Source organism: Corvus hawaiiensis, chromosome 4, assembly GCF_020740725.1.
Source record: "Corvus hawaiiensis isolate bCorHaw1 chromosome 4, bCorHaw1.pri.cur, whole genome shotgun sequence".
In the NCBI taxonomy this organism is placed as follows: domain Eukaryota; kingdom Metazoa; phylum Chordata; class Aves; order Passeriformes; family Corvidae; genus Corvus; species Corvus hawaiiensis.
Window position 1 is genome coordinate 65,670,683 of NC_063216.1, and position 26,954 is coordinate 65,697,636.

Consider the following 26,954-nt stretch of genomic DNA (forward strand, 5'->3'; position numbering starts at 1 on the left):
TTTTGTTTAGTTTCTCTTCCCCTACATTCCTGCCCTGACTGTTCTTGGGGCCTGAAAATCTGGGGTAGATGTTTATCAAGGCAGTAAATACTGAGTTGCTTGGAGGTGTAATCATGAGACACACACACATCTTTCTGCTTTCTAGCTACTGCTGGGTTACATGCCAAACAGGTAAGAGGGACTCATTTACACTTCACAGGAGACAGCTGCAGCTAACTTGGCTCAGGCCCTAGGTTTTTCCAGGGAGGTTTTTTGGCTGCAAAACCTCAGATAGTGACTGTGATTTGGCAAAAAGAGGGGGGGGCATGAAAAGGTAAAAGAACCTCACAAGAATGAGGAAAATAATTTTCCCTCTGGTTAAATCATCTCCTTCGTTATCAAACAATTGACCAAGTCGTGGATAATTTTCAGGGCAATGTTGCTGATGGAAATAGTTTCACTTCTTAAGAAAAAAAGTTTGCTCTGAAATTTTGTGGTAGAATAGTGTCCTACTGCAGCCCCCATGCAGCCTAGCAATGGAAATCAGGCTGTGACTGCTTCCCTTGTCTCCTGTGTCCCTGCAGACGTGTGGCACTGCTCCGGGAGCCTCCTGCGCCGAGTCCGAGTGCGGGGGTTTGAGCTGTCGAACGGATGAAGGAAAGAAGAAGTGTGGAGGCCCCAGCTGTGCCGGGCTGGTGACTGTAGCTCACAATGCCTGGCAGAAGGCTATGGATTTTGACAGAGACATCCTCAGTGCGTTAGCAGAAGTTGAGCAACTCTCCAGAATGGTAATATGCCAAATCAATTGTTAAGATAGTAAAAAAGAAAAAAAAATCATTCTGTTGTAACACAGACACTAATTGGCAAAGTATGTGCTGGTTTTCTGCAGAAAATACTTCTTTTGAGTTGTGTAACTTCATCATGCTTGTAAATATCCTCAGAAAGGGGGCTTGCTTAAGTGAAGCTTCATGTATAACTAAACATCAGTCTGAGTTGTTTAAACTAGCACTGGTGGTATGGATCAGGGCCAGCTTCCAAGTGTTCTGTGAGTTTTATGAGAAAAAGCATTCCATGTTACTATTGCTTCTGACTCCAGATGAATTGTTTTAAAACAAGCCCTAAAGCATAAGAAGATAAGAAAGCAAGCCTTCCATTTTCCTCTCTTTAGGTTTCTGAGGCAAAACAGAGAGCAGATGAAGCAAAACAAAATGCACAAGCAGTTTTGCTCAAAACCAATGCTACAAAAGAACAAGTGGACAGAAGCAATGAAGATCTGAGAAATCTTATTAAACAGATTAGAGACTTCCTAATGCGTAAGAACCTTACATTTTAATTGTATTTTAATTCTGGGTTTGTAAAAACTAGCTTTACATCTGCATTATCTTGCAAGGGTTAGTGCAATCGTTGTCATCCTTCTCCCCACCTCCGCCATACAGACAGTGTGTATGATGAAATCTGGAAACAGGAAAACTAAGAGAAAACCAAGATAATAAGAAAGTGAGAGCAAACTGTGACATGTTCTTGTGTGCATTTCAGCTGAGGCTGTTGTACTGCTGTACTTGGCCAAGTATGTCTGTAAGTTCTGGCTAGAAAGACAAAGTAGTATTTAAGGCAAAGGAAGTCAGAAACGGAGTGTTTCTCTCTCTGTAAGAAAGCAGGTAAAGGTTAAATAAGAGCCTTGTTCACCAGCAGCCCATTCCATGCCTGTTTGCTCAGGGCTGACTATGCTGGGAGCACAGATGCATCTACATGCAGCTGTTGGTTTTGTTTCCTGTGGGCTCGGGTCCCCCCAAGCATGGTGCAGCTGAGCATCAACATCTTCGAATGGCTTCCAAGAGAGCTATGCCAGCAGGGCCTATACACCTGCTGGGCCTCTCCTGAGAGGGAAGTCTCCCCTTGGGAAGTAATTTTAACACCTTGATTTTCCATAAATCTGGGGAGGAAGTCTTCCATTATTTTCCTTCTTAAGGAAGCAGCTGAACAAGAATTTGAGAGCTGAGATGTGACAGAAGGAAGCTTTTACTCACTTCTTTGTCATTTGTGTCCATCTGCTAGAAGACAGTGCTGACCTGGATAGCATTGAGGCAGTGGCTAATGAAGTGCTGAACATGGAGATGCCAAGCACTCCCCAGCAGCTGCAAGCCCTGACAGAAGATATTCGTGAGCGTGTAGAAAGCCTTTCTGATGTTGAGGTCATTCTGCAGCAGAGCGCTGGAGACATTGCCAGAGCAGAAATGCTACTGGAGGAAGCTAAAAAAGCGAGGTAGGCATCCCTGTTTCCATCTTATTGTGTCAGAAAACGCAGTTTAACTTTTCCCTGATGTAACTTCTCATTCCTTCAGTAAGGGGCAAAACCAGCCCGGTGCAGCATATGTTCTTTTTCCAGTTCCAAAGTAAGAGCATTTTTAGCATTAACAGAGTCTTGCTCCACAGCAAAGGTGCAACAGATGTTAAAGTCACCGCAGACATGGTGAAAGCAGCACTGGAAGAAGCTGAAAAAGCTCAAAATGCAGCTGAAAAAGCCATCAAACAAGCTGATGAAGATATTAAAGGAACTCAAGACCTGCTGACTTCAGTGAGTTCTTCATGAGTATTTCTTAAGATAATAGAAACAGCACCAAGTCTGGTGCTTTTAAACAGATGTAAACCTGTCTAAGGAAAGCTCTTGGGTAGTGCAAAGCAAAGACTGCAGTTAAAATGTATCTAAACCATTCCTGCCTTCACATCAACTTTTGAGTGAGTGTGACAGATGCTAGGGGACTATTTGCTCATGAACAAACCCAACTAGACAACAACAAAAAAAACCACCAAAAGGCTTTTCTCACCCTGTATCCTGCACCAACCAAGTTCAATGAGCAGGACTGTTGCCCTCTAACACAGCAGGTCTGACAAGACCCCTGGCAAGCCCCAAAGGTTGTGTATTTGTATGCTCAGTGTCATCCACCACTGCAGCACCAGACTAAACTAAACAAATGCTGGATTGAAGTGCCAAGTCTTGTCAGATAAAGTATTTTCAGATTTCATCTCAAAGCCCTCATGAGACCACAGTGCTATCTATACTTATGAAGCTTGGTCAGTTTAGAAGTTTCACAAGTCTGTTATCACATGATGGAGTCAAATGTCTGAAGTTTTGTCAGTGGATTAATCAACTCTTGCATGTATAATGCAATCAAATACTTTTAAACCATATTCCTTAATGCTTTTGCAGCCCCATATGTACTGTTCTCAAGCAGTGAGCTTTTTCACCCTGACCGCAATGGGCCATTTTTAGCAAAACTAAAACACCGTCTTTAACTCAGATCTATGGACACAAACTCCGTAGTTGAGCAGGGTTTATGGAGAAAGTTTAGTATTATATCCAGTGTCTTTTGAAAGTCTCTCATCCTTCTTTCTCTTAGATTGAATCTGAAAATGCAGCATCTGCAGAAACACTGAACAATGCTACCTTACGTCTGTTTGAGCTAGAGAAGAGTGTTGAAGACCTTAGGCAAAAGGCTGCTACAAATTCAGAGAATGTGGGAAATATAGAAGACAAAATTACTAGTGCAAAACAAAATGCTGAAGAAGTTAAAAAGGTGAGAAGCTCAGGAACAATCCTAAGGAGAAGCCAGCAAAACTCCCCCAGGTTTGGCTAAAGGGACATCAGTGAATACATGTGATCCATCATTTATTGTTCATATTTTGGGGGTAAAAATTACTCCAACATTTATGCTCTTACCAAAGATATCTACTTTTTAGTGTGGTATCAGACCCTGAGAGAGAGGGATGTATTGAGAAGTTTTCAGGTTCTGAAATAGCTGTGGGAAACCTGTCACACTGTCAGCCTTTCGTAGATAGGTTTCTGTTCCTCAGCTTTACTATCTGTCATAGGAGGACTGGTAATTTTTTTTCCCACTTGTGTATTTACGATTCTAAGACAGCGATAGGTTCAGGACAAACTAACCAGAATTCGGCATATACAGAATTAAGCAACAGGAAAAATAATTATTTTAACATAAAACTGAAGTAATTGCTAAATATCAGAGAGGCAAGATTTTCTCTGTGAACATATGGCATTGCTCCCAATGTTTGCTACACAATTTTGTAATAGCAAAAGAATGTTCATTAACGAAACAGTTGACCAGTCTGCCAAAGAAGTTTCATTGCTCCCATCTCTTGTCTGTAGTTAGCCCCCCAGTCTCCAGAGACCCATTTTCTAACAGGAGAGCTGCATTATCCATCAACTCAACAATATCCAAACACTAAGTAGTATTTCAGGTGCTGTCAAGTAACCACAAGAGAATTCCAGTGCTGCTATGGTTTGTTGTCTTGCTTAATGGTTGAATTTAGTTGGGCCATAGGACTTCTTAATCTTAACCCCATAACAAAAAGCACAGCTGAGAAACCAAGCTCACAACTTCTCCAGCACCTTCACCAACACCAACGGCAGCTAGTTCTGTCCTTCTTACTGAAAGGGTAGCAAGGGTATTCCTCCCCACTCAGCCAGGAGCAGTGCCATGTGTAGCTTTCCACCTGTACTAGGGGCCCTGGCTTCCATTAGTTACAGAACCCTGTAACTGAATCCCATAAATCTCTGCCAAGTGCCAGTATTGAAGCTGTAAAACAGCCACAGATCTGCAAAAGAGTAACCGATGATTCTTCACCCCAGCTCTTAGTCTTGGACAAGAAGTAGAATATACCCTCACACTGGTTCTGCTTTCGTTAACTGAGCTCCCAGCGAAGTGTCTCCTTGCACCCGGATCAGTAAAGGACAGAGGGAGGAAATGCCAACTCCCCCTGTATTGGCTTCGCACGGGCTCCATCTTGTGCTTGAATTTGGAACAGGTACTCAACAGCGAGCTGAGCGGCAAGTACAGAACCGTGGAAGAGCTCATTGCCAAGAAGACAGAGGAGTCGGCTGAGGCCAGGAGGAAAGCAGGCGTGCTGCAGGATGAAGCTAAAGCCTTGTTGGCTCAAGCAAACAGCAAACTTCAGCTGCTCAAAGGTAAGGCTGTTCTGAGGAGGTAATTTGGCACCTTAGAACATGAAGCAATTTCACACTGTTAAACCAGCTATTCATCAGCAGAAGGGGAAAAGAAAAGGTACTTACTTGTTACTGAGGCATGATCTGCTTTCCTTATTCTTATGGATACAATACAGTCTTTTGAATCAAAGATATCTATAAAATAAGCTGAAACTTACAGGTGAGACACAAACTTCTGGCATGGCACCTCTCACTGTTCCCAGAACCACCACAGGCAAGGAGCAAAAACTACTCTGCTTAGGCTGAGGACTCATCTGTTCCAGCAAGACCCCCATCTTCAAGCAGTACTCCCCCCACCCCACCCTGGAAAGCTGTTAAAGCAAAAGCTAATCAGGACACAGGAGTTCCAGTTTACAGATTTATTTAACATTTACTGTTGACAATGAAAGTTGATTGAACCAGGAAGAGGCAATCTGCCCCTTGGTACCAGGGGCAGAGCTAAGTTTTCCTTCTGGTTTTGCCAGGCCAGGAACTCATTCTTCCCCTCTTTGCTACTCCTGCACAGTTACAGTGACTTGCTGAATGGTCTTAATCATCATAAGCTAAAACATTTCTCCATTCTGTAAAAGCCACCGTAGAGCAAAGAATGACAATTATTTTAATGCTCGAAGTATACTTTTAGATTTCCACCTTTGGAAAATAACTTCCTTGTTCCTTTACATCCCTATATTAAGGAAACAAAAAGTTGCCATTCCAGCCATTGGGGTTTTTATGGGATTTTTTGTTTGGTTTTTTGCTATTTGTTTGTTTTGTTTGGGGTTTTTTGGGGTCTTCTTGGTCCCAATCAGATTGTCTTCCACAGAAAAATAAATTTGAATAGTAGTTTATCCATAACTATAATGATTGACATTTCACTGCATTAAAACACCATGAATTAAGCTGGTTTTCCCCTTCCTTTGCTTACAGATTTGGAAAATACATATGAAAACAATCAAAAAGTTCTGGAAGACAAAGCCAAGCAGTTGGTGGAGCTGGAAGAGACAGTTCGCTCCCTCTTACAGACAATCAGCCAGAAGGTTGCTGTTTATAGCACCTGCTTATGAACAGGAACAGGAAGTGCTTGTGTTCAGGATGGGGTTTACAAGTATTATACTAGTTCTTTTTGACATTACACTAAGACCTGATAAGGTGAACAGGTTTTATATTGACTTTAAAGTCACAGAACCAAAGACAAGTAACTTTTTGATGTTGAAAATAAACAGTACTTTTGTATCACTGTATGTACCTAGTATGACTCATTAAGTTCCTTCTTATTTTCAGTAGCTGCAATGGTACATCAGTTAATCCTTTAGCAAGTCTTGTTCTTAAACTGGTTAGAGATCTAATAAAAATCTTGGCTGGAACTATGTAATTCTAAAGAAGGGTTCCTATTACTATGAAATATAGGATGGTGACTCAGACCAAATTACCATGGAATGAAGAAATATTATCCATGTGTAGTTAGTTATGCCACAGTACTCAAAAAGGATTGTTTACCCCCTGCATGATACCCATTTAGGCATAAGACCAGTTTCATGTCACTGATTATGAAACACTTGCTATGTAAAGTGAAAACAGAGGTCAGCACTGAAAGTGTGAATGCACCAAATTTATATGATAAACCAAGCTTGGAATCATAAAATAAGCAGAGTGGGAAGGGGCCCACAAGGGTCATCAAGTCCAACTCCTGGCCCTCCACAGGATGCCCCAAGCATCACCCCATGTGCCCAAGAGCATTGTCCAAACGCTTCTTGAACTCTGTCAGGCTGGTGCTGTGACCGCTGCCCTGGGGAGCTGTTCCAGTGCCCAACCATCCTCTGGGGGAAGAACCTTTTTCTAATATCCAACATAAACCTCCCCTGACACAGCTTCAGGCCACTCCCTTGGGTCCTGTCAGTGGTCACCACAGAGAAGAGATTGGTTCCTGCCCCTCCTCTTCCCTCAAGAGGAAGTTGTAACTGCAATGAGGTCTCCCCTCCGTCTCCTCCAAGCTGAACAGACCAAGTGACCTCAGTCGTTCCTCATATGGCTTCTCCTCAAGGCCCTTCACTGTCTTTGTTGCCCTCCTTTGGACACTCTCTAACAGTTTAATGTCTTTTTTATATCGTGGTGCCCAAAACTGCCCCCAGAACTCGAGGTGAGGCTGCCCCAGTGCAGAGCAGAGCCGGACAAGCCCCTCCCTTGCCTGGGTTCAGATGCTGTGCCTGATGGCCTCAGGACATGGTTGGCCTGCCTGGCTGCCAGGGCACTGCTGACTCAGGTTCAGCTTTCCATTGACCAGGACCCCCCGTCCCTGTCCACAGTGCTGCTTTCCATCATCTCATTCCCCAGTCTGTCCACATATTCAGGTGCAGAATCTGGCACTTTCCCTTGTTGAACTTAATCTGGTTGGTGCCCAGTTCTATAATTTGTCAAGGTCTCTCTGCAGGGCCTTTCTGCCTTTGAGGGAATTGACAGCTTCTTGCAGTTTTGTATCATCTCTGAACTTGTTCATTATCCCTTCCAGTCTTGCATCCAAGTCATTCATGATGATGTTGAAGAGCACAGGGCTGAGAAGGGAGCCCTGTGGAACCCCACTAGTGACAGGTCCCCAGTCTGCCGTCACCCCATTCACTGTAACTCTTTGCGCCCAACTCATGAGCCAGTTGCTCACCCATCACGTGGTGTGTTTATACAGCTCTGTGCTGGACATTTTGTCCAGAAGGATCTTGTGAGAGACAGTATTGAAAGCTTTACTAAATACAAAAAGATCACAGCCACTGGCTGCTCTTGATTTCCTTCATAAAAGGAAATCAGGTTTGATAAGCAGGACTTCCCTCACATGAAGCCATGCTGGCTCTGACTGATGACTACATTGAATTTCAGGTGTTTTTCGATACCTCTCAGAATAATCTAACTCTACCAGGCACTGAAGTGAGACTGACAGGCCTGTAGTTTTTAGAGTCCTTGCCCTTTTTGAAAATCAGGGACAATGTTCACCAGCTTCCAGTCAGCTGGACCTCTCCAAATTCCCAAGACTGCTCAAAAAATTCAAGAGAGTTTTTGTGATGACAGCAGCAGCTCTTTGAGGATTCTTGGGTGTACCCTTCAGGTCCCATAGATTTGGAGGCAGGCAGCTGGAGCAGCAGATCCTGCATAATTCAGGGTCAACTGGGAGTTAGTCATTCTTGCAGTCATGGTCCTCCAGCTCAGGCCACTGAGACTCCCTTGGTCCATCACTTGTATTGACGACAGAGGCAAAGATCATGTAAACACCTCTGCCTTGTCCCTGCCCCTGTTGTGACAACGTTATTTTTCCACTGCCTGTTGCCATTAATATATTTGAAAATACTCTTTTGTTGACCCCCTCAGTTCTGGCACCTTTAACTCCAATTGAGCTTTGGCCACATTAATTTTCTCCCTACAGTGGCCAGCAGCATCTCAGTATTCTTCCCATCACCTGACCATGCTTCCAGTAGGCATACACCTTCCTTTTTCATCTTGTTTCCAAGAGAAGATTCCTGTTCAGCCATGCCTTTTGCCTCACCTGCTTGACTTCCAACACTTGGGAATTGCCAGTTCCTGTGCCCTTTGATGTTTAAAAAGTGACCAGCACTGATAGACCCCAGCACCTGAGAAAGCCTTTTCCCTGAGCAGCCTGAAGTTCTGTTCTCCTCCTGTCCAGAGCTGAGTTTTTACTGGCACTTTTCCTCCTGTCACCAGGGATTTTAAACTTGATCCCTTCATGGTTGCTGTGGCCAAGATGGCTGCCACTCTCGACTTTACTTAGGAGATCTACTCTGCTAACAAGCAGTAGATAAAGGAGGGCATTTTTCCAAGTCAGCGCCCTTAGAACCTGTTCCATAAAGTTGTCATCCAGGTTTTTAGGAATCTTCTGGCCCCGGTGTGATACTCCCAGTTAATTTCTGGCAAGTTGAAGTTCGCCCATAAGGTCAAGGGCAGTTGATTTGGAAGCATCCCTTAGCTCCTCAAAGAATAATTTGTCCACATCATCATCCTGGCTGGGAAGTCTATAGCAGACTCCCACAATGACATCTGCATTATTTGTCTGCCCCTTGATTCTTACCCAGTCTCTTAATAGTGTCATTGCCAGCATTCTAACCCTTCTATCACGTACAGTGCGACCCCTCTGCCTCTTCTGCCCTGCTGAAGAGACAGGCTGAAGAGCCCGTCACCATCCAACAGGCATGCCAGTCCCAGGACTTATCCCACCAGGTTTCACTTACACCAGTGATGACAAATCTATGGGACTGGGACAAAGCCTCAAGCTCCTCTGGTTTGTTCCTCATGCTGCATGCGTTAGTGTAGAAACATTTCAGGAAGATGAGGCCTTTCTGGGAAAGAACTACAAAAATTCACAGGGCATGTAATGTGAATCAGTTAAGGAGCTGTACACGGACAACTTTAACAACAGCCTGTACTTACACAGATAATGTGTGAGAGTAGCATCCAGTTCACCATAACTTCAGCTCAAAGTTATCTGCATTACAGTGCACCTTCAGAGAGCTGTACAGTATGGCACAAACTGATTTGCAGCTACAAACATTCATCAGCTACACAAGTCAGCACCCAAAACTGCAACATGTGCTTGCACATCCTGACTGCTAACTCTGACCCCAGGATTCTGTGTATGTTCTTTGATTGACACCTTACCTAACCTTGACTAACATAATCAAATTCAGGACAACTATGGCAGGATACAGCACCACCTAAGCAAAATGAAGGGCATTATGATTAAATTAATAATTACTCCAAAATTCCAGAGGTTACAAACACCACAACAAAAGAGTCCACACTGAAGCAACTGATCATCACAGCAGCATCACACACCACTCACTGCCAGTACACTCAGCAGCTGTTAAAAAGTGTGCCAACTTGGCAGCACTCAAGCAAAACTGCTGTGAAACCACTGACAGGTGGCTCAGCAGCTCATCTTACTTTTACAAACACTCTTTTGTACACTTCACTAGAATGGGTATGACAGTGAGAGAAGTAACAAAAACAATTTTAAGGCCTTGATTTTTAAGTGTCTGGAAAACTATAGTCTCCAGTACAGCCTTGGTAGTATTATTGTTTGTAAGGTTCCCTGGCTTTTCAAACTTCATTTAACATAAACGAGATACAAGAATTTTTAACTGATAAACCTCAAGAGTAAATTGTGCTAAGACTGCTACAAGTATTCCCAAGGTGGAGGGAGTGGGCATAAAGCAGTTTCTGAAAAAGCAAGGCTTCTGGGAAGAACTTGCAAATCACATGATTAACACTTAACATTTACCTGTGTTAAACTAGAAGTGATTCTGAAATGCCAAGATCTATTGGAAGAATTGAGCTTTTCTACCCTGTTGTCTCACCTTTGCTTTCCCTTCAGCAGTTTCCTACTAACACCTGAAAGCAGACCCACATTAATTCACTAAGCCAGCATATCCATGAATCAGATGGTGACAAGCTTAATGAAGTGTCGTTGTTTAACCCCATCTACATTTGAAGTAGGAGTTAAGAAAAACCACAATGAAGCAGAGTATCACTGGTGTTTTGCTGATTAACTGTTATGGTAATGTTGGCATACATCTCCATCACTCACTACAGATAATGGATCAATACTTAAATAAGAAGCTATAAAGAAAAGTAGAAAGATAAAACCATCTTGTCTATACCCAAAACCAAGTCATTGTTACACCATTTTCTGAATGTGCTCTTCTCATTCCTTTGGCATAATGAAAAAGGACATGCACAGTATCAGCAGATATTAAGGTTTTCTTCAAGGCAGAAGAGCCTGGCAAAAAAAGAACATATGTCACCTTGGAAAAGAAGTTAAAATGAACTACTGGAATTGGGCATGCTCCATATACATGTTAAGGATCTTCTAAAGATGCCATCTGTTAGTGAGTTTCCTCACATATTCAACAACCTAGACACTAAAAGGATCCAATCAGCAAACAAAATCCAGGAAGACCCTCCAGCCATGTCAAATATTTATTAAGTTCTCTTGCTACAGAAGAAGAGACAGAAAAAGAGAACAAAATAGAAAACAGAAGAGAAGAAAGTATGTCTTAATTGTGTGGAGAGCTGACATTGCAGCCCTTATGTGTGGAAGGTGCAGAATAACCCTCATGTCATAGCACTTAACAGCAAACACTGCTTCACTACCCAGTTTCAGCATTTCAAGTTTAAGAGAGTTGGACAATGGAAGCTTTAAAACCAAAAGAGATTAGGTAGCAGTACTATGAAGTTGTCTTCAATCTTTCTTTTCTCAATCAATATTCAATTTTTTCCCCTTACAAGTTTTCAATATGAAAACATGACGTGGAGAATCATACACAGAGTAATTTTCTTTTTAGAAAGTCAGTATCATTTTAATTGATCTATACGAGCCCCTCTTCTCCCAACATCCCAGCATGACTAGGTCAAAACAAGTTTTGGTACTCATATGTAAGAAGTAGGCTAAATACTAAAGTTAATCCCTTTAGAAGGAAACACATTTTTGTGCGGAAGTGACAGTGGCATTTTAAGTGCCGGTGGCATTTTACATGCCAGCATTCAATGGTTTATTGTATCACTACTTCAAATAAGAAAACACAAGGTGTGCTGGACAGTTATCCAGAGTTCTGACCAGCACACCTGATAATCCCATGCAGCAGAAAAATGTTTGGTTTTGAAAAAGAAAAGAGTTCTGTCAGGCTGCTTTTCTGCAACATTCATTGTGTAAATAAACATGTAATTTTAAGTATTTAATTTACAGATAATTCCACTTGTTCCAAACTCTACTTGTTTAAATATCTGATGTTTAAAATTAAGATATTCACTTAAATCAGTCCTAAAATCCTCAGACTCAGCCTTCCATAAGGGCCCACAGTCCATTTTCAGAGATGTACTATATATGTACAAAGATCTGCTCTTTCATTTTAGAAGTTGATAGCTTTGCCAAAGGATGCTGCTAGGTTTGCTTCCCTGAAGGCTTCTGACACTGTCTGTAGAGAGCAAACACAAAAAGTTACAAGTCATTAACAGCTACATGGAGTAACAGCATGTCTGGTAACGGTGTTCAACAGTCCCTTTAGAAAACACTTACTGGATGAGCATGGCAAACTCTGGCTACATCTTCACATGATGCTCCATATTCCATAGCAAGGGCAGCTTCATTCACCATTTCACCAGCACCCTGTAATTTAATGGTACTTGCAATTAGCACAAATCCTTATGCAGTTGTCCAGGTTCTCCTGAATCAGTAACAGCTTCTAAATAAGCAATTTTTGCTAAAAAAGATAAGTTATGTTTTAACTAGCACTTCAGCTGTGTTCTAAGTCATAAATACTTAATCTATTTGGTGACTGTGCTCAAACTTAGCATAAATCTAAATATAATTCTTAATGAGAGTATTTGTTCTCTCATTTCTGAGAGTTGTGCAAAAGCTGGGCATTTTTCCATGAAAGGAAACCTACCCAAAACACCAATGCTCCGCTGAAAAGTTAAATAGATAACTAGATAAACAAAAGCATGTTACTAAACCTACACCAACATTTTTATTTGCTGTATTTATGCAGATTTACTAAGAGAATATATCTTTGAGGAGTCAAAAATAGTTAAATCTCCCCTTACATTTTTAGCACTCAGATCCACAACCATAAGATTTTCCCCCAGTCCTTTCCCAATGAAGAAAATTAGATTTATTGGTATGAGACAGGCAAAGTTGTGCTTCCTTTAAGACATGTTGGTTTCTAAATTACTGCAATTGCAAGAGAAAGTGACCAGCACAGTATCTTATTGAGAGCAGTTTTGGTGTTTCTCTTAAAGAAAGCTGTACACAAAAATGTATGGAAGTGTTTCTGCAAACATCTTTTGAAAAAAAAAAAATATTTAAAGCTAAGAAAACAGAAAAAGATTAGGGTCTAACTTTGACCAAAAAAACCTCCAAACCCCCCTAAACAGGGGAAATCCCAAAGGTTTTTTACTCAAAGTTCCACAAATTACTGACCCCACATTTGGTGACTGCGGCATAAGATTACCACCTTTGCTAAGTCTTAAGTCAGAGAGAGGGGAAAAAGAACACACCAATGAAAAAGCCACAGTCTTTTCAGCTCCTCAACTTCCAAAACTTGAATCAACACTTTCTGCTGCTCTCTCAAGTATTTGGCAGTATTCATAAAACCAAAACAAAAAACCAAACACAACAAACACCACCACCACAAAACCTCACCACATAAAACTGGTCAAAGACACCAAATAACCACAGCAATTCAAGAGGAAAAAAAAAAAAGCTGGGTTTAACACCAAAGTAACTAAAACATGGGAAGGAGGGCAGGGGTGCAGAACAGAACTGTAAGAAAAATAAGTATGGGGAACTCAAACCTCCCCATTTACAAACACCATGTCTAACTCAACAACTATGCAACACTAAATAAAAAGACCATTACAAGGCCAAGAGAGCACAAGTGATGATACTTACTGAGCCTAAAATGTGAGCACCCAACATCCTGTCGGTTGACTTTTGACTAAGTATCTTTACCATGCCATCTGTGTCAGCATTTGTCTTTGCTCTACTGTTTGCAGCAAATGGAAATTTCCCAATTTTGTATTCTACACCCTGCAAAACAGATGTGTTAATTAATGACCAACAAGAACAATGTAACCAACGGCTAAGTACATGAGGAGAAGCAATACAGAACTAAAACACAGAGAAATGTACATGAACAACCACCAAAAGTGGTGTAAGACTGTACTAAAAAAGATTAATTTGCAAATGAATAATATTAACGTCACAGAATGCAAGTCATTAAAAAGAACTGTGGTTCTTGGGAGAGTGGCATGCATAAGGGCATTATTCACTCACACCCCCTAAGCAATAAATTCAAATGCAGAAATTTGGATAAAGTAGCTAGATAAACAACTAGAGAGTGAAACCAGGCCCAAGGTGGAAAACCAGTTTTTGCCTGAAAAGAAAACAAACAGTACCTCTTCTTTCAGCTGTTCTTCTGACTTGCCAACCCAGGCCACTTCAGGGTGAGTGTAGATCACAGAGGGAACGCAGTTATAGTCAATGTGAACTGCTCCCCCAGCCATGCCTTCTACACAAAGAATGCCTTCATCCTCAGCTTTGTGGGCCAGCATAGGTCCAGCAACTACATCACCAATAGCATAGATGCTATCAGACCAATGAAACAGAATTAGACACTGTTTAAAAACATCCTAGCACACCTGGGCTACCTTACATAACAGTCTGTTTGAAACACGTTACTGAAACTCTAATCAAAACAGACTAAAATACATTTTAGCAGTTTCCACAGAATGACCACACTTCAAGAGGTATTTAGTGACATGAAATAGACAGGGACTTTTAAATTACAAAACTTCAAAGGCTGACTCAAAATTTTTAGTTCCTGAAATAATACTGGTATCTTGAGTTTTCTTTTCAGAAAAGAAAAGTATGATTTGTATTAAAAAACACAAGTGCTTTAGTAGGTTAAACTTTAAAAATAAGTGTTCTGCATTTAAAAAAAAAAAAAGGAAAACGAAAAATTAGTCTGTCTTACTTTGGAATCTTGGTTTGGAATCTGTTGTTGACTGGAATTCTTCCCCTCTTATCAAGTTCAATTCCAATTTCCTCAAGACCTAGATTTTTTGTGAACGGACGCCTACCGATGCAAACTAGGAGCACATCACAAGTTATTACTTCTGCCTTGCCACCAGCAGCAGCTTCAACACTAGAGAAAAATAAGAAGCAAAAATGCTAAGCTGTAAGCTTGCAGCCTTCTCTCTCTTTGACTAGTAACTAATATGACCCAGATGGTGACCTCCTGGCTGGGCCTGGCACCCAAAACACTTCTTTCAGCCTGCCCCACGCTTCCTCCTTGCAAGAGTTCAGGAGCAGAAGAGGGAGGAAGGGACAGCACCTCTCAATACATTTCTTAACAACTGTTAGAGAGAAATTCAGGGTATATTTTCAATAGCAAATAGCATGACCTGATAGGATCAAACCCATACAGCAAAGTAATTGGTGATGAGTACTTGCCACCCAAAGAATATATACTTTGGGGTGGGGTAGGGCCATGTACTCTGAGCAAGCTTTCTTCTGAGCCCAGGAACCAAACACCTGTTAGCAGCTGTCCAGCATCCCATGCATTCCTCAAGTGCATCTTGTGTTTAACTGCACCCAGAACAAGTTCAATTCATGTGCTCTGAGAGCACAAGAAGCAAAGCATGGGAAGTGAGGATAATTGGAAGTGTATTTCAAAACCATACTCTGAACCAAAACAAAACTCTAAATGTAGTAACAGAATACATGAGAGATCCAACCATCATCAGCAGGGCATGTAAAGAAGCCCAAATCCCGGACCTTTACAGTGATGGAGAACAGACTATCCCCAGCTATGGTGATACAGCAACTACAAGTCACCATATTAAGATCATTATTATTTTTGTGAAGTAACATCAAGCATTTTCTTAAAGTACAGTTTCTGCATAGAGAATCCATTAACACAAACAGAAGTAGTGTGTATTTACAGACTTTTACAAAGCAAATTTGCTGTATGTGTGTCTATAGTAATTGTTTATATATAAAACTTCAAAGGTATGTATGACCATTAGGAGTATGACCACTACTGTACACTCTTTGGGTATTTTCATTTATTTCTGTTCGAGAACAATAGTATGTCTGCCATATTTACTCTAAGACAAGACGACCTCCCAGTAAGTAGCCAAGAATTAATGGCTTGAAAATGACTGTATGAACAATCATGGTATTTATGCTAATTATACCAGAAGCAAGTATCTTCCATGAAAAGAATGATTTAGAATTCTGTTTTTATTACTGATCTCATACAGTGGTTTTTTACCAGCAAGCCCTCAAGTCAACAGAACCTCTCCTGTATAAGCAACCTAGGACTCAATAAACCCAAAATTATGAGCTCTGTAAGTTACAATGGAGGATAAACATTTAATTGCACTAAAGAATTAATCCTCCCTCTAGATCCATTTTTTTCCTGTTTAAATAAATAGTATCAGGCTGTATTTTTAAATAGGTTTGATGGATTGGGAGGAAGAATGTATTTGGCATTACTTTAGTTCTATGTTAAACACTTACACTACATCTATTTTTCCATCTGGTCTCTTGGTAGCACCGGTAACTTTGGTGTTCAGTTTAAACTTGAATCCCTGCTTCTGAAGAATACGTTGGAAGTTTTTAGAGATCTCCATGTCAATTCCCATTCCACCAACATGGCCCATGAACTCAACTGCTGTCACATCTGCACCAAGGCGCTGCCAAACTGAACCCTGCAGTCACAACAATATAGGTAAAAGGAATTTTTGAAAAGCAAACTTCAGATACTTTAATACTTACAACAGACAGTAAACTCTTCCAAAGCAGGATAACATGTAACAGCAAACTCATCAATTTCTACAAACACGACAGCATAAAATAAAGCAAGTTCACCTTTCCCCAGTCTTTCCACAAAAAAAATTTATCATTGCTTATTCGCAGACTCAAAACTTCCATAACCAAATTCAGGGAATTAAGCCTAATTTTAAAGAAAGCTATTTAAAGAAATAGCTAACAAAATAACTAAATACAACTCACGTATGTTTTATGTTATAGGTATAGAAGAAATTCAAAATCAAAGAACCTGAAAGGAAAATCCAAAGAGAATTTGATGGCATTGCTGTGGAGTTCTAATACCACTACTAATTAACCAAAACAAGACCACATTAAGGAAATTTTACACAGCAAAATGGAACCACTGCTGCTTCAGTCTGTATTTATAACCTTAACCACAATCATCAGCCTCACCAACAAAATTCATGTACACCCTATTAACCTGCAGTTACCCACATCCACCCAATACCGAATTTCACTTTGCTTACTCTTTTCCTGCTTAATGGTCAGCAGGCTAAGCAACCACATGGCAGACGTGCACAGCTTCAAGCAGTTGCAAGACCAGCAAATGTAAATTGTTTTTGAAACATATAGGTGTGAGGCAAAAGGACTCAGACCAAGATGAACTACAAAGTCTCCACTCCTTTGCTTGATAGAATATGTACAATCACATTAAACATCTCTCAAGAATAACTGCTAAACAAAAGAATTTATCCTGACTTAGTGCACTTCCCTTAAAATAGGAAGTTCTCTCATCTATACGTAGGCCAGGTACAAACTTCAGTGAAAGTTAAGCACCATCCCCCCAGCTCCCTAATCCTCCAAAAAAGAAAAATAAATATGCAAGACCCTGTATGTTCCTCTCTCATTTCTCTGCTTAACTAACCAGCTGCAGAAGTACTGATCAAACAAACACTTATCCCAGCTTTTCTGGTAAAAAAGTGAGCTAGCACACTATGAAGTCTGAACAGATTCATTACAACTCACTGAAACGTTGAATCACAGCAATACCATCAAAATACAACAAAAATAATGCCCCACTCCTTTACAAATTGAAGGCCAAGTGGTTTAAGTATCCTCTCACCAGTTCCACACCAATGACTCCTGCACCAATGACAACCATCTTTTCAGGAACTTTTTTCAGTGACAGGGCACCAGTGGATGACACAATGTTATCTTCATCAATCTAATGACAAAGAAATGTACAAAGGGAGGTTTACAACCTCTTTTACATATTATATACAAAACACACAGAAGGTGAAGTGCAGTCAGGTGCAAACAATTATTACACATTAAATTGTGTGACTATGAGACACTGAAAAGTAAGTACAATTCAGCTCAAATACTTACAGTAATTCCAGGGAAGGGAGCAACTTCTGAGCCTGTGGCTATGAGTATGTTCTTTGTATTGATAACTTGTGTGCTGCCATCTTCTTTAGTTGCAGTGACTTGGTTTTTGCCAGTTATTTTTCCAAACCCAGATACATGTACAACCTTTAGTAATCAGAACACAGTGAAGTCAGATTCAAATATGTAAGTTAGGCTACATTTCACCTGAATCTCACTAATGCTTAGAGATGCTGCTAAAACATACGTCTGCATCACTACCTGGCACAAATCACAAAGTAATTGTATATTACTCTTTTAAGGAGATTAACAACGAAGGCACTGGGCATTTAAAAGTTTTCTGGAAGAAAAGCGTTCAAATTCTGCCCTTGTCAAATCAGTCAATCAAATTAATTTATGTGGCCATATGAAAATGTAAAAAATGGATATACCTCAGTATATAACCCAAACTAACCTTGTTTTGTTTAAATAAATGAGCAATTCCACCTGTTAAGGCCTTCACTGCACTACTCTTCTGTTCCATCATCTTCTCTAGATTCAAACGGATTCCTGTAACTAAGATTAAAACAAAACAACTTACATCAAGCCTTGCAGTGTGTTAATGTTAAAGGAGCTAACCTCAACACAGTTAATAGCTCTGACACAGAAAGATGTGTTGAATGGTCCTACTAAATACTAAAGGTTACATTCAACAACTGCTATGTTGAAAATCAGTATTACACTTTTCAAGTATAACTTATCTATCCGTTATTCAGAGTTCAAAGAGCAGACACATCCCTAAGCCCCCAAGTGACAGATAGAGGATGTTACTTATAACTCTCAAAATTTTCTGACCAGAAAACCATACTAGTCAGATTTGAACGATTAAATTTACATTTTATTGGAAACCACTGATGTTAACAGGCACTGACAGTTGTTCTTCACTCACTTTCAATTCCTCTACTAGCGAAATCTTTTCCATGGGCCAAGTGATACAGATGTGAGTTGTTCAGCAAGGCCTAAAACAGACAAACAAAAATGTGAATTTGGACATACATTCACAAGAATGAGTTATTTATTATAAGGAAAAAAAATACATTATTTGCAAAGTGTTCTCACTATTAAGAAAAAGTTTGACATATTTGTATTTAAAAAGGTGTATTTCAAACACAGAAATTGTTCACAGTAGCTCCTACTGAAACGTTAAGTAAAGTTACATACTTGATAATGAAATAGAAAACAGTTAAATCCACACCTTTTTGCTCATTTCACCATAGAAATTGATAATTAGTTCATAGGGATTAAAAAAAAAAAAAAAAAAAAAAAAGGAACAGACTAAGTAGAGGAAAATAAACGTGATTCTGACTGAAGGCCAAAGAGAAGATACAGAAAAACTGGATGAGGAAAATCTACACTAAAATGCCTGTTAAGATTTTAGCCTGTGTAGACATATGTGAGTTTAATTTTGAATTGTTGTGCTGAAGTTATTACAACAGCATAGCTAATTGAGCTGGATGGCTTGAAGCTAGCTCAGGTATATGGGTTTTCCAAGCTCATAGATAAACTTAGAATAGTTTTTATAAGGATGGCTATAAATGAGTAGCTTGAAATTCAGAACCTCAGTAACTGTATTTTAATTAGAAATAGCAATATAGTTAAGGCAGGATCTTACTAAGAAGATTGATTCTTTTGTTATATTATAACCATCCCAAATATGACATTATTTGTATCTCTGCAGGGACAACAGTGTGAGTTTGCAGACTTAAATCTAAAGCAGGCACAGCAAAAGATTCAAAGATCATTTTGAATACTTGCCTTATCTACATATGCTTGAGGAAAACTAATACTATCAAAATTAGATAATTCCATTTTTATAATTTTTATCAACTGTCTTTAAAATTAACTTCTCCACTTCACGTAACTGTCACAGCCCCGAATCTGTAACATCCACATTACTTAAAACACAGAGCCACCACTTAAGACTTCAGCAACTACAAAGGAAAAAAAAAAAAAAATCCATTTCCATTGTATTATTTTGGGTGGTTTTCTGGAAAGGAATATTTGAGTCATTTGTTATTACCTTGGTGTACACAACCTACATATCCCACTTCTTAAGTTTACTGCCATTCAAACAAGTTCTAGATAGCATTCAACTTAAACCACAGTTCAGTAATATTTTCATAAAAATTTTAAAGGATAAAAAAATAAAAAGGGATTTGAGAAGTTAGTTAAATAGAGTCTAGTAGAGTTTCAAACTTTCAAGGTAATACTGTGTGGATTAACATTTTTGAGTGGTGCTTCAGTATAATAACATACTCAGAACTTCATTAAAATTATTATTAAAATGTCTAGAAAAACGAATACAAATTTTCTTCAAAATCTTAGTATTTTCTCCTCCCATGCTAATGGAACCTCTTGAGCAAAAGGACCAGAAACAGCAACACAGTTAGGAGGGATCTTGTTAAGAATACTGTGTTTGTTACTACAGCCATTACAAATCTGGCATTAGCAGTGTCCTCCTTCACCTGCTGGGTGCTATTGAGGCAGATTCCCCAGCAACAGCACAGTTCTTACAAAGGCCTAGGTCTGAAATTACCTTAAACTAGACTGACAACGTCAAATATAAAGTCCTTATTAATATCTTCTTGCTCCTCCTTTCTTTCAGAGTGTATGTGTTGGACTCACCTCTTTGTCTCCACACCTGCACTACTCCACACAAGCACCACCAGCCTCACCCTCCAGGCCATTCTGTACATGTACATCTATCTTGAGAAACTCCTTCCTACTCTCCTTCCAAGTGAAGCACAGAATGTCAGCTGTTTTTAATGAAGCTATGACAAACTATGTACGCTTACCTTGGATGGAATACATCCAACATTCAAGCAGGTTCCCCCTAACGTTGCATTTTTTTCTACACAGACAGTCTGAGGAAAAAGAACAGAGGAAACATAAGAATTTTTTAGAAATACTATGCCGCCATTTTCTTATAGGCTATCTCACAATTTAGCATTGACGACAAAGACATTTGTCTACTTGTCTAGTAACTCTACCTCTACCAAGTGTCTCATTAATTTCACTCCTAGATTTATTATGCAGCTCGTATTTCCCTTACCTCATTTTTTTTTGTTACCTTAAAACCCACAAAATAGCTCTTTGCAACAAAATCCTCTACCAAACGACAGCCACCGCACCATTCATACTTTCATGTAAGTGCTGTCCTACTACAAAAATCTGTTACAAACTAAATAATAAATACAACACTCAGTCCAGTGAAAGATGTTCCCCTAAAAATTACAGAAAAACACCGCAAAAAGCCAAAAATATAAATCATGTGAAGATTCATAAAAGCAAGAAAACAACTGGTAAGTGAACTGCCATAGATTAAAATCCCATGAAGCAATCTTTTCTTCAAAGAAAACAAAACAGAAAAGAAGCCCCAAGCCACAAACAACATTTCCTCCCACCGCTATGAAGTTGTACCAACACCTATAAAGAAAGAAAAAACAAAAATCAAGTAAAGTAAAACCAAACAAAAATAAGGTCAGTACCAACAGGGATGGAAAATATGTCATCTCCTTCTCATTAAACTGAGAGTATCAAAGTGTGCAAAGGACAAAAACAACTGCCAAAACTTCATATAAAAACAGATCACTTGGAGAGAGTGGGGGAGAGAGTATCATAAACCATTTTTGTAGAAGCAAAGGAATTGGTGTCTCCTCCTTTGGCAGGCACACACATATTCAAAATAATTGTTCCTTGGTTTACACTCTTGAGAGTTCCAGTCCACTGAGAGGCAACTACCCAGGTGAAAGCCTTTCACAATTTCTTTAAATTGCTACTTTTGTACTAAGGTAGGGATGATGGTGACATGAAAAGTAGAATTCACCAAATCAGATCACATGAACATTTTGAGACATGCTGATCCCCTATGTCCCCTTCCTCTTGTTTTAAGCACATGAATACATGAAACACAACACAAGGGCTTTAAAAGCTGCACTATGGATCAAACAGCACCAGACTACTCCTACCTTTACCCAATAAGGATGTTCTGCCTCATCCACTTTACATAAACTTCACTGACAAGGCCAAGCAAAGCTTTTGGAATGCCAGTACCCAGAGAACACTGTTGGCAATAACATGGAATGCTGTGGTGGTGATACAAGGACTCAATGCTTGTGCTAGCAGAAACAGTACTAAAACTGAAAGTTAAGTGATTCAGTAGAGCAGAATCAGGTTCTTCCATGGACAGGGTAACTATACAATCTATCTTTCTGCCAGTCTGCTAAAAATGTCTCCTTACATTCTTCAAGGACCAAAAACATTCTACATGATTATTCAATGCTAATTGTGACGTACACATGTATGTCCAAGCATTTTCCTCTCTCTGATGAGCTGTGAAACAGTGTAACAGAATTATTTTTTGCTATGATGAAAAAACAAAATCCAGGGCACTTTTAAAGCCCTTTGTGTATGGTATCCACTGTTAATCACAGATATGAAGGACTCAAGGACAGTATTGTTCCAAGAAAAGCTGGTATTAAGCCAGCCACAAAAATAGCTTTACAATAATCAAACATGAACTTACATGGCAGAAGGCCACAATCTTAATTAAAACCTGTAGCACTGAGCACCTTTGTTTCTTACTTTATTTCTTACCTCTTGTACTACTAGCTCAGTAACAACATACATCAAGAAGCAAGAGTATTTATTACAACAAAACCAGTAATTCACAGATATGTGTAAAGACAACTCAATTATTTGCACTAGGTCGAAGGAACAACTTAATGGAATCTCAAACATTTATATTTTGGTACAGTTACACATTTGAAGGCTAAAAGATACCCAAAAAGATGTCACTGACACCCAGTTGTGGGACCAATGATGGACAACGCTCAGAATTACAGACAAATTCAGTTTGAAGGGCCCTCCTCTGGAGGCCATCTAATCAAACTTCCTTCTGCAAACACAGTCAACATCAAAGATACTGCGGGAGGTGATTCTCCCCCTCCACTCTGCTCTCAGGAGATCCCACCTGGAGTACTGTGTCCAGCTCTGGGGCCCCAACACAAGACAGATTTGGACCTGCTAGAGCAAGTCCAGAAGTTCATCACAGGGCTGGAGCACCTCTCCTATCAAGACAGGCTGAGAGTTGGGGTTGTTCAGCCTGGACAAGGCTTTGGGGAGACCTTACAGCACCCTTCTCATACCTAAAGGGGGCTTGAAAGAAGGCTGGAGAGGGATGTTTCACAAGGACATTTAGTGAGAGAAACAGCCTTCAGCTGAAGTAGGGTAGATTTAGATCAGCTCTTAGGAAGGGATTCTTTACCATGAGGGTGGTGAGGCACAGGAACAGGCTGCCCAGAGGAACTGTGGATGCCCCACCCCTGAAGCGTTCAAATCCAGGCTGGATGAGTCTCTGAGTAACATGGTCTAGAGGAAGGTGTCCCTGCCCATGGCAGGGACAATCTTCAACATCCCTTCCAACCCACATCATTCTGTGATTCTATGATATATCAGGTGGCTCAGGGCCTTGTACAGCCAAGTGCTGAAAATACTGAAAGATGAAGACTACATGCTGCACAGGCCACTATTCCAGTGCTTCACTGGAACTCACCACCAGAAGTTCTTGTCCTTACCAGGTGGTCAAAACAGCTCATTTTGGTCACAAAGCAAATTTTTTGTAATCCAGACACATTGTGACATAACAAACAGCAGAAACATCCTCAAGACTGCTAGCACCACCACCTTCTCAGAGTTCCAGATAATTCTGAGAATGATAATGCAGTGCCAAGAGAGTCAGTTGATCTCATATTAAGGAGTAAAGGCAAAAAAATATCCTGCTGAAGTCACATTCTGTGTTTTTGTAAGTTTAAAAGTACCTGAAATATATTATACACATACAACTCTGACAATACTTAATTAAACGACACACCACTAGTACACATCAGATACAAACTGCCTCTTCCAGAAGGCATTCGAAGACAACAGGCTGAACAACAGAGAAGAACATAAAAAAATGTAACTAAGATACTACAGTATTTCTACACACATGTTCCGCCTCTAAAATTCTCACATGGCAATGGAATTCCTCTACTCACATTCAAAAAGTGTATCAGTTGGATATGGCTTTTTCCCCTTTTGAGTTCCCTCAGTCCATTCTTCACAATTCTTCTTTTTGTCAGTCATTGTCTCTTTATTTTTCCCTTTGTTGAGAGAAAAATTCTTTCCTAGCACTGTTTTCCCACCTTCTCTTTCACAAGAGTATAAGCCCACCTGAATTATCAGTTCCAACCAAAAGTGAGCTGTCCTGAGCAGCTCTGTCAGTAGCAGGGCTATAACAGTAATACAGTCACATCTCCATTTCCAATTCTGCATAATCTGGGTAAGCAAGGTAAGGAAAGATTAACAAAATATGTCAACAGTATCTGGTGGCCCAAGATGTGACAGAAGAATTACAGTATCACTGTAGTGATACCTATGACAATCACACAGACACCTTTCAAGTTCACCTAGATGAGTATTCTGCTATCTGAGTGAGGTCTCACCTTAAATCCAAGCTGAGCTGCTTTGATAGCAGCAACATACCCTCCAGGACCAGAGCCGATAACCGTGACATCAGCATCAACTGAAACAGAGAACGTTTGAGTTTGTTTTTTTCTCAGCAAAATAATTACATATTAAGAATTATGCAAGTTAATAAAATAGGTTTAGATAAGGAAGTTCCACCTCATATCTGAAAGTAACTTTCTGGACACAGAGAAAGATTGTGTAGAGGTATTGATTCCACAAGAAAAATAACCAGTCTTAAATTCCACAATGAAAATAATGTAAAATGACATAAAGAAACTGAATTCCCTATCCCTCTTGCTATAAACCCTTTAAGAACTTAACCCAAGATGTCTCGATAGTTTACTGTTGTATTTTTTTCCAACATAGCTTCTATTGATGTTTAGCACGAAACAAAAATGCTTACTGAATGCCACAAATTTATAAAGGGGAAAACATGGCTGCAATAGGTATCTATGCAACCTCTATTGATTATGAAGCAGTAGAAGCTATGAACTTTGTACCAAGTTCCTGTCTTGTAACCACAAGCTCCTTTAGAATATTAATTAACATAAGAACAGTGATGGTAAAGTTCAACTTTTATTTACAGCTTTAGCCTGAAATCAAATAATGCAAACAAACCACAATATTTCATCTAAATCTGCACCCTGACATGGACTTCAACTGGAAGACTAGTATCTGAGTTTGAAGTATTGCTTTGGTTTTTGTGGGGGTTCGGGTTGGTGGGGTTTTCCACAATTAATTACCTTGATCGGCATAGGACCTTTGTGGCACTGCACAAACTCCCTGAAGACCATGATGAATCCGATCAAAATGGCTTCTCTAGAAAGGAAAAAAAAAATAAAAAGAATCCCCTAGGTTTAAAAGTTTATGTCTATCCTTGAGGGAAAATAAGCAACCAGCAGCACACAGATGAACACAGTTACTGTCACCAGCTAACCAAAACAGGAACAGCACGACTGAAGCACAGTGGGCACTGACTGGAACAAGAAGCAGAAGTTGCTCTGACACTTACCTGCTCTGTCACCTCAGTCTGTCATCACACCTGTTCTCAGGTCTCATCTCAGGCTGCCTCTAAACTTTCAACTCCTTATATGGGGCTTTCAAACCACATAATGACATAAATTAGACATCCACAGGAGTCTATGAGGAGTCTTGTTCTGTAACCATTCCCTTCAGCCACTTCCTATGAACAGGCAGCTGGATCTCTCACAGGAGGCTCGGGAGGGCAAGGTTTTTTAACCTTTACGAAAAGGTAATGGGACAGCACAGGACAGCTGCTACAAGCATATCGAGGGCCGATCACCCTATAACTGGAGTAGAGGATGTCTCTGGAAGCACTTGCAAAGTCCCCGGCACCGCAGCCCAAAAGCCGGGGCCGGCCCCACTGACAGCGGCGCTTTTTGCAGCCGCCACGGCCGCGGCCTCCCGCGGGCCGGGACACCGGGGACCAGCACCGACAACGCGCACGGCAGCACGGAGGCTGGTCCCTGCCGCTCAGGGACCCCGAGGGCCGCCCGCGGCCGCCGCGCCCCCTGCGCCCGGCCGAGCAGCGACGGGAGGGGACAGCGGAGCAGGCAGGGGAGCGCCGCCAAGGCCCGCGCCCGCCTCAAGGCGCCGCTCCGGCCCCGCCCGCCCTCACGCACGCCCCCGGCGGGGTGACGGGGCTGAGGAAAACCCAGGCCCGAGCTGCCCGGCACGGCTCCCGTTCCTTGTCCCCTCCCTTCCCCTCGCCTCGCCGGCCCGCCGGTGCCGTACCCGAGCGAGCGCACAGGAGACGCGACCCCAGCGCTGCATGTCCACGGTGCCACGGCGCCCCGGCCGCTCAAGGACTCCGCGGACGCGCGCAGGCGCAGGCGCAGTTCCGGGCGGGCGGGGCCGGCGGCGCGGGGCGGGGCCAGGCGGGCATGGGAGCCTCGGGGCTGAGGGAGTTCTGGGCATGGTCCCGGCCAACCCCCGCCTCCGCAGGGACACCTGGAGGAGGTGACACGGGAGCGCATCCAGGCGGGTTTCGAGCGTCTTCAGAGGGGGAGGCTCCGCGACCGCCCTGGGCAGCCTGTTCCAGTGCTCTGCCACCCTCAACATAAAGAAGTTCCTCCTCATATTGAGGTGGAACTTATTGTGTTTGAGTTTATGGCCATTGTTCCTGTCGCTGGGCGCCACTGAAAAGGGTCTAGCACATCCTCTTGGCACCAGTCTTTGAGATATTTATAGAATCAGGGAATCATAGAATATGCTGAGTTGGAAGGGGCCCATCAGGATCCAACTCCTAGCCCAGCAGAGGACACCCGAGTGCCCAAGAGCATTGTCCAAATGTGTCTTGAACTCTGTCAGGCTTGGTGTTGTGACCACTTCTGTGGGGAGCTGTTCCAGTGCCCAACCACCCTCTGGGGGAAGGACCTTTTTCTAATATCCGACCTAAACCGTCCCTGACTCAGCTTCATGTTTCCTCCAGTCCTGTTGCTGATCACAAGAATGAAGAGATTGGCACCTGCCTGTCCACTTCCCCTCGTGAGGATGTTCACAGTAAGATCTCCCCTCAGTCTCCTCCAGACTGAACAAACCAAGTTCATAAGACTTCATAAGGCTTCTCCTCATAAGGCTTCTCCTTCAGAGCCTTCAGCATCCTCATGGCCTTCTTTGGATGCTCTCTAATAACTTAATGTCTTTTTTATATTGTGGTGCCCAAAACTGGTTCCAGGGTTTGAGGTG

General features: G+C 41.2%; 2 protein-coding genes across 2 annotated transcripts in view; one reads left to right on the forward strand and one right to left on the reverse strand.

Moving 5' to 3' along the window:
• The window catches only part of LAMB1 (laminin subunit beta 1), a 42,117-nt gene extending 35,895 nt beyond the window's left edge, over window positions 1-6,222 (forward strand). Inside the window, exons 27-33 of the mRNA XM_048300519.1 lie at window positions 564-767; window positions 1,148-1,292; window positions 2,035-2,242; window positions 2,413-2,554; window positions 3,378-3,554; window positions 4,804-4,963; window positions 5,909-6,222. Of these exons, the coding sequence (XP_048156476.1) occupies window positions 564-767; window positions 1,148-1,292; window positions 2,035-2,242; window positions 2,413-2,554; window positions 3,378-3,554; window positions 4,804-4,963; window positions 5,909-6,045 (1,173 nt within the window). The 3' untranslated portion in view covers window positions 6,046-6,222. The remainder of the gene's footprint in view (window positions 1-563; window positions 768-1,147; window positions 1,293-2,034; window positions 2,243-2,412; window positions 2,555-3,377; window positions 3,555-4,803; window positions 4,964-5,908) is intronic.
• A 4,719-nt stretch (window positions 6,223-10,941) lies between these two features.
• Window positions 10,942-26,107, reverse strand: DLD (dihydrolipoamide dehydrogenase). The gene is made up of 14 exons (XM_048301722.1): window positions 26,001-26,107; window positions 24,989-25,064; window positions 24,221-24,300; window positions 20,531-20,599; window positions 18,625-18,694; window positions 18,151-18,251; window positions 17,700-17,843; window positions 17,434-17,535; window positions 16,059-16,249; window positions 14,509-14,679; window positions 13,931-14,120; window positions 13,425-13,562; window positions 12,051-12,140; window positions 10,942-11,949 (listed from the first exon to the last, which is right to left on the reverse strand). Exons 1-14 carry the CDS (start codon window positions 26,037-26,039, stop codon window positions 11,884-11,886), a joined length of 1,527 nt encoding a protein of 508 aa, XP_048157679.1. The 5' UTR covers window positions 26,040-26,107; the 3' UTR covers window positions 10,942-11,883.
• Window positions 26,108-26,954: the final 847 nt, after the last annotated feature.

What these genes read in the sequence shown, in the direction of transcription:
- DLD (XM_048301722.1), bottom strand. Translation starts at nt 26,039, where the DNA reads ATGCAGCGCTGGGGTCGCGTCTCCTGTGCGCTCGCTCGG. An exon ending in TCTCCTGTGCGCTCGCTCGG is followed by an intron (nt 25,065 to 26,000) that starts GTACGGCACCGG and finishes TTTCCTTTCTAG; the next exon opens with AGAAGCCATTTTGATCGGAT. An exon ending in GAGTTTGCCATGCTCATCCA is followed by an intron (nt 11,950 to 12,050) that starts GTAAGTGTTTTC and finishes TGCTCTCTACAG; the next exon opens with ACAGTGTCAGAAGCCTTCAG.